General features: G+C 42.7%; 1 protein-coding gene across 5 annotated transcripts in view; it reads right to left on the bottom strand.

Annotated features, from left to right (window-relative positions):
- The window catches only part of eif2ak1 (eukaryotic translation initiation factor 2-alpha kinase 1), a 59,129-nt gene that overhangs the window by 6,785 nt on the left and 35,865 nt on the right, over nucleotides 1-16,479 (bottom strand). For 3 of the 5 annotated variants that reach the window (XM_084333018.1, XM_084333019.1, XM_084333021.1), the window contains exons 12-14: nucleotides 15,599-15,725; nucleotides 13,286-13,365; nucleotides 10,027-10,260 (exon numbers count right to left, since the gene is read on the bottom strand). In XM_084333018.1, coding sequence (XP_084189144.1) covers nucleotides 10,027-10,260; nucleotides 13,286-13,365; nucleotides 15,599-15,725 — 441 coding nt within the window. The remainder of the gene's footprint in view (nucleotides 1-10,026; nucleotides 10,261-13,285; nucleotides 13,366-15,598; nucleotides 15,726-16,479) is intronic. The other 2 variants (XM_084333020.1, XM_084333022.1) reach the window with 2 other exon arrangements.

Here is a 16,479-nt window from a genome sequence, read left to right as displayed (position 1 = left end):
CTAGAACATTTGTGATGTCACAGCATGTCATAATATATCATTCTAGAACATTTGTGATGTCACAGTATGATGTCATAATAGAACATTCTAGAACATTTGTGATGTCACAGTATGATGTCATAATAGAACATTCTAGAACATTTGTGATGTCACAGTATGATGTCACAATAGAACATTCTAAAACATTTGTGTGGTTACAGTATGTCATAATAGAACATTCTAGAACATTTGTGATGTCACAGTATGATGTCATAATAGATCATTCTAGAACATTTGTGATGTCACAGTATGATGTCATAATATAACATTCTAGAACATTTGTGATGTCACAGTATGTCATAATATATCATTCTAGAACATTTGTGATGTCACAGTATGATGTCATAATAGAACATTCTAGAACATTTGTGTATCTATTCAACAATTCATAGATCCTCTCCCGTTGGCCGGCGGTGCACAGGCATCACCCACACTTTCACAATTTCCCCACGCGGACAGCTAGCTAGCCGTTGTGGACACTCACCTTAGGCATCTTGTTTGAGAAATGCAGGCTTCAGTCTGTGTTGTTTAGTCTATCTGTCTGAACAGGACTGATTAGTCCTGTTTCAAGATGCACAATGAGATCTTCTTCTTCTTCTTCTTCTTCTTCTTTTGAATTTCCGGCAGCGTAGCATGAGAATTGTTGAATATATATAGAACACAAATGTTCTAGAATGTTTGATTATGACATCATACTGTGACATCACAACGGAACATGTCGAGTTCCATTTGAATAATATAAATAATAATGTTTGGTAAGGCTGTCCCCGAAGCCTGTTTTTGGGATTCAAACTTCGTCAGGGTTTTTCGAACGGACGTTCAAACCTTCGTTTTTAATAAAAAATAAATAAAAAAATAATTATAGATTTTTTTCTCTTTTTTTATCCTCAAACTAAATCCTCAATTTGAATAAAGTGATTAATCTGATTAAACGGACATTCGAACCTTCGTTTTTAATTAAAACAATTAAATAAAAATAAAAATAAATTAATATCCTCAAATAAAGTGATTAATCTGATTAAATTAGTATTTTTTTCATTCAGTATTCAATATTGTCTGATTCAATATTAACATTCAGTATTCAATATTGTCTGATTCAATATTAACATTCAGTATTCAAGTAGAACAGCTAGCTAGCCGTTGTGGACACTCACCTTAGGCATCTTGTTTGAGCAATGCAGGCTTCAGTCTATGTCAGTCCTGATTCTTCTTCAGAATGAGATCTTCTGAGAGAATTCTTCTTCTTCTTCTTTTGAATTTCCGGCAGATTAGACGCATCGTGGCGTATTACTGCCCTCCGCACTTCTTTTGATGATCTCTTCTTCTTCTTCTTCTTCTTCTTCTTTCTTGGCGTATTTCTTCCCTCCTCATTTCTTATACTACACTAGTGGTGTTCCATCTTTAGGCCTCTTCAACTCACACTTTCTCCTTCTTCTCTGCTCCTCTTGCCTGTCCAATACTAATACATACACTAACGCTATATCCTCTGGTACAACTCTGAAGCATGCAGAAATGTCAGCACTGCCTCTGTGATCAACTGGTGGTTCTCATTATCCATGCCAAAGAATGATTTAAGAGAGAAGGAAGATACTCCCAGCTCTACCAGACTTTTATAAAAGATTTCCCTCTCTTTCCTATACCTTTCACATTTTAGGAAGACATGCCCGACAGTTTCAGTCTCTCCACATTCACACACCCCATCTGGATGTTTGCCCACAATGAACAAGCTACTGTTCAACCCACAGTGCCCCAGCCTCAGTCTACACATCTTCACCCTATCACTCCTTGACCCATATCCCTCCACCTTGATCTTGACCCGAGGCTGCAGAGAGAAATAGTGCCTTCCCTTGGTCCCCCTTTCCCACTCATCCTGCCACTCAGCCTCAACTCCTTTCTTTATCTTATCTCTGAGTTCTACTCTTCCCATTGAAATACCTATCTCTTCCTCCCTTCCCAGGCTCTGTTTGGCAAGGGAGTCAGCCATCTCATTCCCCGCAATCCCAGCGTGTCCCGGGACCCAACAAAACTCCACTGACCAGCCTGCCTTCGCAATCCTATATAAAACCAACATTATTTCCTGAATGAGATCAGGGCGAGCTTTAGACCCACCTGCACTCAGAGCCATCAGTGCAGCAGCCGAGTCAGAGCATATAATCACCTGGCTTGGTCCCACTTCCTCCACCCACCACAATGCCCAGAGAATTCTTCTATATATATAGAACACAAATGTTCTAGAATGTTCTATTATGACATCATAATCAGTAGGGATATACTCTTTCATTGGTCTATGTTGACCACGCCCCCATGGTTCGGCCCCTCCCCTTCAGGGGATTAATCTTGATCCTTAGGCCGCGCCCCCTTTTTGTATCTTTTGAACCGCTTGTTGTAGTTGACTGAACCACACTTGTAATTAGTGTGGGTGACACTAATGTTCTAGAATGTTCTATTATGACATCATACTGTGACATCACTAATGTTCTAGAATGTTCTATTATGACATCATACTGTGACATCACTAATGTTCTAGAATGTTCTATTATGACATGATACTGTGACATCACTAATGTTCTAGAATGTTCTAATATGACATCATACTGTGACATCACAAATGTTCTAGAATGGTCTGCCATTCATTATGGACCAAAAGTTCCTGTTTAAAGTCGATTTGTAGCCAAACGGTGCGGTGAAACTTTCCAAAAAGTAATAGCAACTCGAGTTGGACCAAAAAAAGCTCTGGCAGGAGTTACTGTACAAAAATCGGCGGAATAAATAAATAAATAGTATAGATTACAATAGTGTGCCACACTAACTAATAGCTGTAAGTACACCAGGGAAGTGAAAGACACCCACTTTGGTGGCGGGAACCAGCAAGCAGGGAACAAACTTAACTTTTTGACTTACCAGCCATTTGGCTGGTAGATTTTAAAAACTACCAGCCAGGCAGATTTTTTACCAGCCAAAAATTATAAATAGCTTTTTAGTATATCGCCATGTGTTATTATTACTATATAATACTCTCATATTCTATTTTCAATTAATATCATAAACAACAAGGAATATTAGCATAATTTTGAGTGGACTGAAGGAATGAGTCAGCGTTAATAGTTTTAAATGCAAATAGTTTATTGAAACATAGAAGTGGGGTCGGGACACACACACACACTGCTTCAACATCATTGTAGTCTAGTCTGTCTTCAAACTTCCACTCCTCTCGAAACTTTTTTATATTTGAATATCAACATTATCTGTCCATCCTCAGTAATCCTCAGTTTACTATAATATACTCCTGTCCTGAGTCCTGACTAGTGACTTCATCGTCTTTCCAAACGCACGCACACACACAGGGAAGGGTTAGCTTGTTAGCTTACGCTAACGTTGTAGTGATTGTAATGGTACATAAACGTTAATTTCGGGCGATGTGGGCATAAAGGAATGGCGACGGTGCAATGCATGTAGATGCATTTGACCCGTTGTGAGAAGAAAAAAAACACCACAGACTTATTTCGGGTCGTGTAGGCGCACTGCTGTGTAGCGCTGCTCTGCTTTCAGAAGCACGGACTGGGCGGATATGACTGGCGGAGTTTCTACAGGGTTTTTCAAAATAAGAGTATCATATGAACCGGACGTTGCTAGCTGCCGGAGCCATAGATATTATGACTGGAGCTGCGCTTGGGGCGGAAATGAGACCCGCACAGGATTTTCAAAATAAGAGTATCGATATGAACTACACGCCAGGTGGCGGGCAGACCTCTCATTTTTACTCGCCAAACCTTAAATCTACACGCCATTGGCGCTTGGCGGACCGTGCTTATTTTGTTCCCTGCCAGCACGTGATGCTTCATACTGGGGTCAAATACCTGAGTGGGGGACGTGTGGAGTCTTTTGCCTCTCTGTCAGCGTCCCTAAAGCATCAATAATAATGCAGGACCTGTTGCAGAGGTCTTTATTCGGCATGCAACGACACTCAATGTTTTAGCGGTACACACAGCGGTTAGTTTAGCACACACACCGGAACACACACGCATGCATTGTCTCTGTAGGATCGCAGATGCGATTTGTCTCTGCGATTAACCCATCCCGTCGTCCTTCCCCCCCAAGGGCAGCCGGGAGCAGACAGGCGTCAACGTGAGCCGCGCCAGGGGACCAATCCAAGTGCTCCTGTCCGTCTTCGTCAAGGACGCCACAGCGTTAGTGATCCGTTGTTGTGCATGTTTTTCCATTGGGTTTATCTTATCGGGGGGGAAGCCCTTGCGAGCACAGAGGGGGAGAACATGCAAACTCCACACAGAAAGGCCTGGGAGATACCCCCCCACCTGGGTAACTGGCATCATGGAAACCTGGTCCCCAAGCGGGAATCGAACCCTGGACCTTCTTGCTGTGAGGTGACAGTGTTAACCACTACACCACCGTGCCGCCTGATGGGGCATGATGCTGTTGCAACGTGGGCTCATCTTAATCCAGTGCTCAAGTCCATCCGGGAGGAACATCCAGAAGTGAAGCACATCCATTTTATTTCAGATGGACCCACCTCCCAGACAGTACCGCAACAAGACGGCGTTCTATCCGGCCTCGACAGTGCCTTTCATGAGAGGGCTTGAATATGTCACCTGGAACTTCTCAGAGGCATCTCATGGGTGGCAAGGGTGCCCCTGATGGGGTAGGGGGTGCACTCAAGAACCTAGCAGACCGGCTTGTTGCTTATGGAACTAGCATCCCAGACACCAACACACGGCATGAGCAACTGGCAACGCACTCATCTGTAAGGCTACACATGGTAACAGAGGAGGAGATCATTTCGGCCCAGGATTTGATTCCTCCATCCCTGAATACAGTGAAGCTATGAAGATTCACCAGGTAAGTCAATGTGACATGAGGTTGAACACGTTTGATTGATTGATTGATTGATTGAACACAATAGATTGTAGAATGGGTACAATACAGTACGGCTCAATACACACAATTGTTAAGGGGATGCAGACCAGAGAAAGACTTTCGTCTTGTTTACATCAGGGTCCCTCATTTTCAATTCATAATGACATTTATGACATGCACAACATACAGATATACAGATATATCATGGCATTTATGACATACAGATTTACAGTACTGTTACAATTGTGACATACACAATATGCAAATATACAGTACTGTTAAACAAAGATCCTAACAGAAAATATATACATACGAGGGGGAGGAGACTGTACATTGGGAGGTGGTGGGTGGGGGGGAGGGGATGGGATGGGAGGGTTTGGACATTTACGGGGGCCAGTTTCAAATTGCAGCCTCCTGTAGGTGCTTTTGAGAACGGTTTTGAAGGTGGGTAGGGATTCAATTTCAAATTCAAACCCGTGTTACCAAGTAAACAAGTCGCGGAGATGGCCAGTTAGCCCGCAGCATCCGAGTGCTACTATCATTAGCTCTCAGAATGGAGCCACTAGCCAGAAGCCCGCAGCATCCTAGTAATACTAACGTTAACTCTCAGAATGGTAGCCAGGAGCCCCACAGCACCCTAGTACTAGTAACGTTAGTATTGTGTATTCAAAAACACACCGGACTGCGACGTAACGTTTTACCGTTTATTTGCTTGTTCCACCAGTCCACAACAACACACACTTGTTACCACAACGTTTTACGGTATTTTCACAGCACTGTCGCAACATTACCGTAAAGCGTGACCACCGTTGTGATACACATACACAACAGTTAGCTCTCAGAACAGCCAGTTAGCCCGCAGCAACGGTAAGCGTGTCTCGACTCTCATTTAATTTCCAGTGAAGCGGGGTTTCCCCATCTCCTCCTGTGTACTCCTCCTGTGTATAGAGAACCAGCTGCCTCGCTCCACTAGTGACTCGAGGACTGGTCTCGCCCTCTGCTGGCGCATGTGTGCAGTGCACTACAACCAACCACTGTTAAAACAACGTTTCACTGTGATATAAACTGAAATGGATCTGTGATTTTGACGGTATTGATTTTCAATACCGTCGGTATCTCTAAATACCACGGTATACCTTAATACCGTCATACCGCCCATGCCTAATGGGTACCTTAGTGGTGTAGTCAGTGTATCTTGTAGACCAGGCCCATTGCAAGTTGATGTACTCTGTCGTCTACTCTAAGCCATCCTAGGTTGTCAAAGTGGGCAGGGGTGAGGTGGGTTCTAGGAGTAAGGTCAAGCAGTAGTCTGACCAGTTTGTTTTGTGATGTTTGTAATCTTGTTTTTAGTGCCTTTGAGGTGCTTTGGTACCATGCGGTGCAAGCATAGTCGTAGTACCCTTGAATGAGTGCTCCTGTTAAGAGTGTTTTAATTAATTAATGAATCGTCATAAGTTGGCTTAACTTGATTGATTCATATGCTTTTTTAATACATTTATTATTTAATTTCTGCGTATAGCTGACATCTACAAAACCAGGGGTAATCCAGACCCGGGACGTATCCTGCTTTTGTGGCAGTGCATGTGGATGCTTTCTCCCAAAAGAGTGCTCCTTCATAGGAGCGAATGTGGAGTCAGATACGGAGAATGCAGAGCCAGGACCTGTTTTGGAAGTGGGAAAGTGGGTCCTTGTGGAGTATGATGCAGAGTTGTTCCCTGGCATCATCACACAGGTTTATGTAGAACTAGTTTTAGATATGGATTGGACACTAGGTTACTTGTTAATGGTAAATCCTGAGCCCTGTTTTGTACTTTTTCTTTTACCTATGTCCTTTACAGATTGTGGATGATCAATATGAGGTTGACACGATGAATTGCGCTGGAGAGAACAAATTCTACATTCCATCTCGGAGGTTCGATTGAGAGAAAGTGTGGTATTACTTGGACGACATCAAATGTGTCATCCCAGAGCCACTACCTGCCACATCCTCTGCACGTCATTTTAGTGTTTCAGCTGAGATCTGGGCTAAATACACAAAGAAGTGTGTCTAAAACACTGGTGTGTAAATGCGTGTTGTGGGGTGGGGGGTTCTACAGGTCTAAGCATGTTTTATACATGACACCCATTTTGTCATGATTGTGTCCTTGTTTTTTTATTTCATTTTGTACTGGCCTACTTGTTTTTAACCAGAATATACACATTTATCTTAGGCCTATATGGATTGTATTATCTAAGCAAGGTTCAGAGTTGCACATTTTGCGTTATCAGGCCTATAATGATATGTGTGATTGTCTGAGTTATTTTTTGGTATTTAAAGCACTTTTTGAAGTATATGACCTGAACCAATGATTGTTCTATGGAAAAGGTTTTATTTGTTTTTGTTATTATTCTCTGTATATTGATTGAATCTTATTGTATTTTTTTTTTTTTTTTTTTAATAAAAAAAAAATCTTATTGTATTTTTAAACAGAATGTTGTTAAACAGAATAAAGTTGAGAGTTGAGCTGAACAAATGCATTTTTTTCTTAATTTGATTGAGAGGATATGCAAATGCCTTAGTTGCAATTTTATGAAAGCATCCAGTCACTGCAGTCAGTGAGCGTTGGCAAGCCCTGAAATAATCTATCATTAAAAAGGTTAACTTGACAAATAGACAGTAAATTAGAGGTTTTCATAATTATGTAATTTGTTGTGTTACCAAAATGTTGTGATGCAAGTAAAATGACACAAATGTAATTGACTGCTTTGGTGTTTGTGGCTAATCAGACACACCAAGTGGTTTGCTTTGAATAACCAACAAGCTTGCTCTTAAGCCTCGAGTTGTGTCTGGCAACACTTAGCATACTTATTATCATTACTGAAATCATTCATCTCATTTCCGAAACCCATGTATCATTACCACAACAGCTGTTAATTTAATGTTTATTTAATTTGGTGAACAATTATAATTTGATTCTAAAGGCATGTCCATGATCTATTTGTTATGTGCTTTCAGGTTTACAATGACATTTTAAGACAAATTCAGGTTTCCATGAAAGATCACAAATTTGGTTGACGACTGCAGAAGGTGTTGCGGTAATGAGAGTAATATGACAAACTATTCTAAAAATGATTATTTAAAGATATATATTATTTCATAGTTTCAGGTATGTGTCTATGACTGTTAATAATCAATTCTTAAAACTGTGAAAATGTATACGCTTTTCTTATTGTCTTGAAGTTTTAAGACTGTTGCGGTAATGAGAATTTGAAGGACTTATTTTGGAAAATGTGTTCAAAAAGGTGTTAAATTGTAAAAAAATATTTTCTAATTATTATTCACATATACTCCAGACCTGGCTTATAGTGCTTGGAAAGGAAATTTGTTGATGCAAGTTTGTTAAAAAAAATTATGTTTGAAATTTTGAAATCAAAATTTCATGAGAATCACCCCGGTAGAAAGAAATATCAGATCAACGCAAGATTTTATATATAGAGTCCTTACCTGGTCTCTGATGTAATGCAAAAAAAAGAATCCAATTATCTGATCGCCATTCCAGTTATTCACAGCGATCATGTCCCCGACATTACCGAGTGTTACACATGAACGGGCGGGCGGGGTTAGTGTACCATGCCATCGTTGTAAAGGCCTACCTCGCCTGAGTATTTAAACCCCGCCGGCTCAGATCGGCCCTGAAAAGAAACTACACCATTCCTAATGGAGTGCAATACCAGCTGGAAGGCATAGGCGGCGGTATTTGCCCTTTTGCGAGCTCAGACCCATTCCCAACGATAACGTCAGGCTGGATGGATGAAAATGAATGGATATCGCTAATAAAAGAAATAACGATTAAAACCCGACTTTACTCGTGATTGGCGCAGAGCGGTTGGCGAGTTAACCCGACTTGACTCGTGACTGGCGTTGAATTTAAAAAAAAAGGTTAAATAAATACTCTTAACCCTGAACCATTTCTTTCAAGTGTGTTGCGTTTGTCAATTTGTTAACCCAGAGTCTGTGTGCCTGTAATTAATAGAAATATCGAATAAAAGAAATAACGAGTATACTCGTTGTTGGCGTTCAAGCGATGGCGCCCAATAACGAGTATAATCGTTGTTGGCAGGGAGTGAAGTGTCATGGCAATATTATCATGTCATTATAGATTCGTGTTGAAATACATATTCTATCTTTGTACAGCTCGACTGGTTCAATGTGACCAACTCGTGAACTAGTCGGACACTAGGCTACATATTCGACTGTCCCTTCGACTGTCCCCAGCTAAGACATAACAAAGGCTATTGTGCCAGTCTTGTTATCGATTCCCTAACTGGGGCACATTTTGTTTATCCGTTTCTGTCATATCTGGACGTCATTTCAATTGTGTATAATGTACGTTCTGACCAGAGCTCTTTCTCACTTTGCTGGTCAGACGCTTGTGTGTGAACATGAAGTCTCCGATTGTAAACTGATCACTTTTCCACAGTGAAATAAACTGTTTCTATTTTTAACAACTCGACTCAGAATGATTACACAGCTCATCCTTTGTCCTTTAATAATTTCCATAACAGATCCCATCATACAGTAAATCAAATGTACGCCGTTTCCCGTCGACTTGAAAGCCGTGGTCCACTTTTAAACCACACCGCGAGTGACGCCACACACAGTCTGGACGTACCATGTCTTTAAGCACTGTCGTAGAAAATATCATCATGTCATTATAGATCTGTGTTGAGATATCATTTTATCTTTGTACAGCTTGACTGGTTATGGCCAGCTAGTATAATGTGTGTGTGTCTCTTTAAAAGGTCCAAAGTACCCAGCTAGCCAAAGCAAGCTGGTGTTATTGTTCCTGCCTACTGAGAGAACCCAGTTTGTTTATACTTTCATCATATCTGATGTATAATGTTACGTCTTGCAAGTGTGTATAAACTATGTTCTGCCCCCCAGACCTCTTGGTCACTTTGCTGGTCAGATTCAGTGTGTGGACACATGTCGTCTCCGATTGTAAACTGAACTTTCATTTTGTGGCCACAGATGAAATAAACTATGTTTTTCTATTTTTAATAACAACTCAGAATGATTTATACAAACGGCTCATTTCAACATTTCCCATAACACCACACACAGTCTGGACGTACCATGTCTTTGCTGGTGAAGAGGGGACTCTGCAGGAGCTGGGTGGCGCTGGGCCGGAGGGAGGGCTCTCTGCTGGTGAGCTCCCGGACGTGCCGGGCCAGGACCGGCCACCTCCGGCAGAAGGAGTCTGGGATCCGTCCCTCTCGCAGGTCCCCCAGGGTCCGCGCTCGCTCCATTTCGGTCCCGAAAGGCTGGAAGAGCTCGAGCGCCAGCACTCCTACGCTGTACATGTCCGACTGAGAAGAGCACCGGAGGATTAGACTCATCCATAGGCGGCGTAGGTTTTAGACATGTCCCCCTCAATATTGAGAAGTGGTACATTTATTTATCCCCCTGATTTCTTGTGATTTTGACAAGAATGTGCAGAAACAATACAGGAAAATAAATATTCGAAAGCGATACAGAATGCCCCGAGAACCTTAACACTTTGATTACCACTGGTGAACATGGTAAAACCCTGTTTAATGCCACCACCGACTTCAATGATAGCGTTGTGAACGCATATTATCGCTCTTAAATTATGGCTATGTGTCTAATCTGCCCGTCGTTTATCAATGACTTGTTTGCAGTCAACATTGTCGAAACGGATAGTTTTTTTATCGGTTCATTTTCGTTTTATAGCATTTTGAAAAGCCCTCGTTTTCAAGGAAAATATAAAGATTCCGTGATAAAAGGCATTTACTGGAATATTCTAGAATACACAAAAACGTTGAAATCTTTCGGCCTATTTATGAATCGTTTTCAAATAAACGCTAGATTATCGATAGTATATGTGTACTTATGCACGCTATAGAGGCGGGCTGAAAATATATTCTCTCATTTCCTCATCAGCGATCACAGCCACACACACACACGCATAGGGAAAAAGCTTATATCTCCGTGAAAACAGGTCTGATTATCCTAAGACTGGTCAAATAGATTCCTCTCTGCGCCGCCCCTATCTCCCGGTCTCCGGCTGTCCCTGAGCAACGACTGGAGTGTTCAATGTCCCTTGACTAAGACGGGGAGGACGTGACCCTCTTTGCGCCGCCCCTGTGCCTCAAATAGATTCGCTATCAGCTCTATCTTTAATCTTTCAAAATGTTCAGTTGCTATCGCTATTAGCTCTATCTTTAATTTTTCAAAATGTACAGTTGCTATTGCATGCACTCATCTGTGTTCCACTACACACATGAGTGCATGCTTACCAACTGTCCGTCTGCAACACTACTATCACCAACATCTAAGAAGGGAGATCCCCCCTTGAATGGCCCTTCTAAGGTTTCTCTCCTCCACACTGCCTGTGGAGCTTTTTTCCCTATTGTTAGGTTTTAGTGAGTTTTTCCTTACCTTCGCGTGGGGTATGTCTGGGAGTGCTTGCATTCTTTCATTTATTTGCATTCATCTAAAAAGATTTGGACCTTATGGTGTTCTTGTTCTGTTCTTGACTTATTGTTATGTTTTCTTCTTGACTTGTTTAAAGAAGATCTGTACGGCCCATGGGGACATTAACGTGTGTTGTCAGGCCCTATAAATAAATTTGATTTGATTTGATTTGATTTACCAAAAAGATTATTCCAATTCCTGATCGCCATTCCAAATATCGATCACGCTTATTGATTACGACAAAACGTGTGGCTGGCACTCAAAGTGTTAATGAATTATATATTCCATTGTATTTGTGTCAGCGGGTACCTGAACGTCCACCATAAATTGATGCAGAAAAGGCACAAATTGGTGCAGAAAAGTAAACCAGAATGCAGACGCTCAAAATGTCCTGGGGGAGAACCCCCAGACCAAAGTAAACAAGGGACTAAACACGTTTCGCAATTATGCCACATCAATGTGGAACGCCCTACCCAAAGCTGTAAAGGAATGTGAATCCCTGCCCACATTCAAAACCGCTCTTAAAGAGCACCTACGGGAGGCTGCAATTCGAAACTGGCCACCGTAAATGCCCAAAACCCCCACCACCTCCTAATAGACAGTCTCCTCCCCACCGCATGTATATATTCCCTCCCCGCCGTATGTATATTTCCCTCCCACCCCCTCCTAATGTACAGTCCCCTCCCCATCATATGTATATACTCTGTCAGGATCTAGGGGTAACAGTACTGTATATTTGAATACCGCTTATGTCACAAATGTATCAGTACTAAATACCTATATGTCCCTATGCCATAAATGTCATGTATGTTGTGTATGTCATAAATGTCTATATGAATTGAAAATGGGGGACCCTGATGGAAACATGACAAACGTCTTTCTCAGGTCTGCATCCCCTTAACAATTGTATGTATTGAGCCGTACTGTATTGTACCCATTCTGCAATCTGTTAAATAAAGTTTTCATTCATTCATTCATTCATTCACCCACCACTTAAAGTGCCCCCCCCCCCCCCATGTTGAAACCTGACCTACGCCCCCCGGACTCATCTCTCAACGTGGTTCACAAGACGTCACTGTTCAGATTACTCTGAGATCTACATTTGTGTAAAGCAAGCAGTCATTTACCAAAGATATACATCTGAATTTGAATCTAAAAAACATTATCATTGTGGAGGCTTTCCTATAAGGTTCTCACCTCCCCCTCCCCCATCCCTTCCTCTTCCCTCTCACCCCACCTTTTGTCTTCATCACCTCCGCGACCCAACCAGCCTTTTGTTATTCACCCCTCCCTACAGCCTTCACCCCCCCCCCCCCCCCCTCCCGTAGAAGCTCACAGAACAATGGGGGACTTGACTTCTCGTGACCAGAGATAGACAAGGCTGCCTTCCAACCCCTAAACCTGAATGTGTATTTGACTATCAACGCTTTAACCACGCATTTTAATTATTATTTTTTTACTTTTTCTTTTTCCGTTTTTCTCCCATCCCAATGTTAGTCGTTATGCCAATTCCCAATCCCCTTCCTGGTCGTTGCGCACTCTACCCCCTACCATCGGTCTGGGAGGGCGGTGCCTATCACATGCTTCCTCCGACACATGTGTAGCCAGCCCACCGCTTCTTTTCACCTGGCAGCGCGGACTCTCACCGGGGGAGTGTAACGTGTGGAAGGTCACACTACCTCCCCCAGGATCCGACCTCGCTGTGCAGGCGCCCCGACCGAACTGTAGGAGACATCGCTGTTTTACAACGACCAGGACCCACCCTCGCCGGGTTTTCCTAGTGTGGACGGTCGACCAAGCTGGAGGCACCACAGCTTGATTCAATCCCACTGTCTCTGTGGTGGTGGGCAGACGCTTAGACCGCTGCGCCACCCGGCCTCCACCACGCAGTCTCACCTTTGAATCGTAACGCGACCCTTCCAGCTGCTCCGGCGCTGCGTACACGTACGTCCCGACGCCTGTGGTGTGTGGAGAGCCTGTAGGAGGTCAGAGGTCATCAGAGGTGAGAATATGATGCGCATACCGGTTGCCCCACCTACTGGTGATCCGGTGAACTACATTATGGACATAATCAACCCACTATGGTGTTTCTTCACGTTTATTTATTTATTGATTAAAGATTCGCTAAGATTTTGATAATTTGAAACGAGAACTAAGTAGGGCGGCTAAGTGGCGCAGTGGGCAAGGCGCTCGCCACTAACGCAGGAGACGCTGGGTTCGAGCCCAGCTCTCGGCGTTGTTACCGGCTGGTCGTTCATACTAACACAATTGGCAAGTGTTAGGGGGTGGGAAGCTGGTGGGTGGGGATTGGACGTTGTGGACAGCGACTCCTACAGGTCGGTTGGTGCGCCTGTACAGCAGAATCAGGAAGTAACGGGGGCAGCGTGAGCCTCCCACGCGTTACTCCTCGCCACTGATAAATCGCGCTGTGCAGGTGAAAAGATGCGACGGCTGCCTCCTCGTGTACCGGAGGGGACACGCGATGCAAGGCTTGGTCCTCACTGCAGCCGACCTGTGGGAGGCATAGTCTAGCAACGTTCGAGACAGGGGAGGGAGAATTGAAGAGAGAATTGGCGAGGTGAAATTGGGATGGGAGAAAAATAGAAAAAATAAGGAGAAAAAGTGGATACAAAAAAACGAGAACTAAGTAGGCTCAATCACATACACAAGTTTATCATTTAGTGGTCGAGTCTACAACAGTGGTCGGGAACTGGCTGTTTCCCAGATATCATATGGCTCAACAACCAAGCACAATTTCATACTCATTAATGAATTGTCATACATCATATTATGTATTATGTCACATTATATTAATTAAAAGGTGCTGTAAGTGGTATTTTTTTGTTAAAATAAGTGTTAAATAGCTATACATTGCTATACATTCCGACAGCCATCACTGATATAGAGTGTTTGGTCAGACTGGGTCTCCCAGTCCCTCCACTCTGCAGTAAACACACATTATGTTTTTGCAGTGTGGAGTTCTCTCTCCTGATTGGATAAAGTGTGAACGGGATACCAGAACATGTATTTTTTTGTTTACTGCAGAGTGGAAGGACTGAGAGACCCATGTTACTGACCAGACACTCTATATCAGTGATGGCTTGTCGGAATGTAGAGATATTATTTTAACAAAAATAAAAAATATCAATAGATCAATAGAGTGTAATTTTTTTTTTTTGCATTTGACAACTGATTGATTGATTGATTGAAAACTTTAATTAACAGATTGCAGAATGGGTACAATACAGTACGGCTCAATACACACAATTGTTAAGGGGATGCAGACCAGAGAAAGACTTTCGTCTCGTTTACATCAGGATCCCCCATTTTCAATTAATAATGACAACCGACAACCCAGACTACAGAACTATCAGCAAAACCAGAAGTCTCAGTAATCTGTAAGCAGGTCTATGATGCAGTGCACCTATTAACAGTTGCTTATTATGGACTCATTCTTGAACATTTGTGGTCACACAGACACAGTACGCCAGACACCAGAACCCCCATCACAGCCTCAAGAGGCATAGAGATATAAATACATACATAAATAAATACAGCGTTACTGCCACCTATTGGACATTTTGTGCAAGTTCAGCACACAAAGACTTGACTCGATAACTTGTGAAGAAGTCTTTAATTGAGAAGAAGTGCACTATATGATTCCGTTGCATGGTGGCCTTCGAAATGGTGTAACTTATATTTTGGGTGTGCTTCAGTAGAATTCAGTACATAAAAGTGCGTTCGAGGGTTAAAGGTTCCTGACCCCTGGACTACAAGGAGTTCATATCCGGACCGTGTGTATGCACATTGCTGGCGTCTATGCTGCTTATTTCATAGACCTAAATTACCGTATGTCTTTATGGTGATTCTGTGGTTCAGTTTATAACCCAGGGTATTTAACTGGCAGTCTCAGCTTTACAGGTGTGTCCAATTTATGCAAAAAAAAAAAAAAAAAGTGGAAATCACATCTTTGTATAAAACGACATGGAACTAGCATGAGTTGGATATGGTTAAGAAGCTCATACTCTTATGGTTCCCAATGAGGCCAATTACATACAGGTATCTTAAGGTAAGAGGTCAGGAGCCCATTGTAATTGGGCTAACGCCTAACACCACCCCCACCCCCAGCACAATTTCATGACTTTCCCGGTAACCGAGCATGAAATGGCCACTGACAGCAAGCTGAATGAGGTGATTTCAAATACGTACTCTCACCTGCAGTGTGGGAGGTGGAGGGTAATGGTTCCTGACTGTCCACTATTATATCCCTGCAGGCCAGCCCAAAGTCTCCGATCCGGACGTGGCAGTCATTCCCATGCAGGAAAATGTTCCTAGGCTGTGAAAATGACAGAAAATGATACATTAAAAATGTAATCCATGTAATAATATGGACATAATATACAATTGCTGACTGGTAACTGACCAAATAATGGAAACACCACATTTATATTGTGGTACAAAATCTTCATATTAACTAATTAATCTAATTATTATCTCCACAGAAAGGAGAGGATGTTGGGTTTTTTTGACACCTCTTCTCGCTAACGCCACTGATGAGAATAAACACTCAGAAAGGGCATCAAACAAATGCACCGCACCACCCCACCCCCCCTCACACACACACACACACTAAGGTCTCTTACGTTATGGTCGTCCGCACCTCATTGGTTATGCTTCTAGGGGCATTTAGCTGCCAATCATCATGTGCATGTATGTATGTAGCCTCTAGTCTACGCCATCCAGAAGTGTGTCATCAGTCCCCACAATTGGCCCCAAACACAAAAAGGAAATGATCGGTCGCTGTGACCGAAAGATAGCGGATGTTGTGGTTTCACATCACATCGTGACACCTCGCTCATGAGAAGACGTTCAGAAAAAGGCACCAAACAAATGTACCCAACCCCCCCCTCCACACAGTCACACACACACACACACACACACACACACACACACACACACACACACACACACACACACACACACACACACACACACACACACACACACACACACACACACACACACACACACACACACACACACACACACACACACACACACACACACACACACACACACACACACACACA

This window comes from Notolepis coatsorum (assembly GCF_963971535.1).
Source record: "Notolepis coatsorum genome assembly, chromosome: 17".
Lineage (NCBI taxonomy): Eukaryota > Metazoa > Chordata > Actinopteri > Aulopiformes > Paralepididae > Notolepis > Notolepis coatsorum.
The sequence above is the reverse complement of the archived record's forward strand: the minus strand, read 5'-3'. Positions and strand labels throughout refer to the sequence as shown.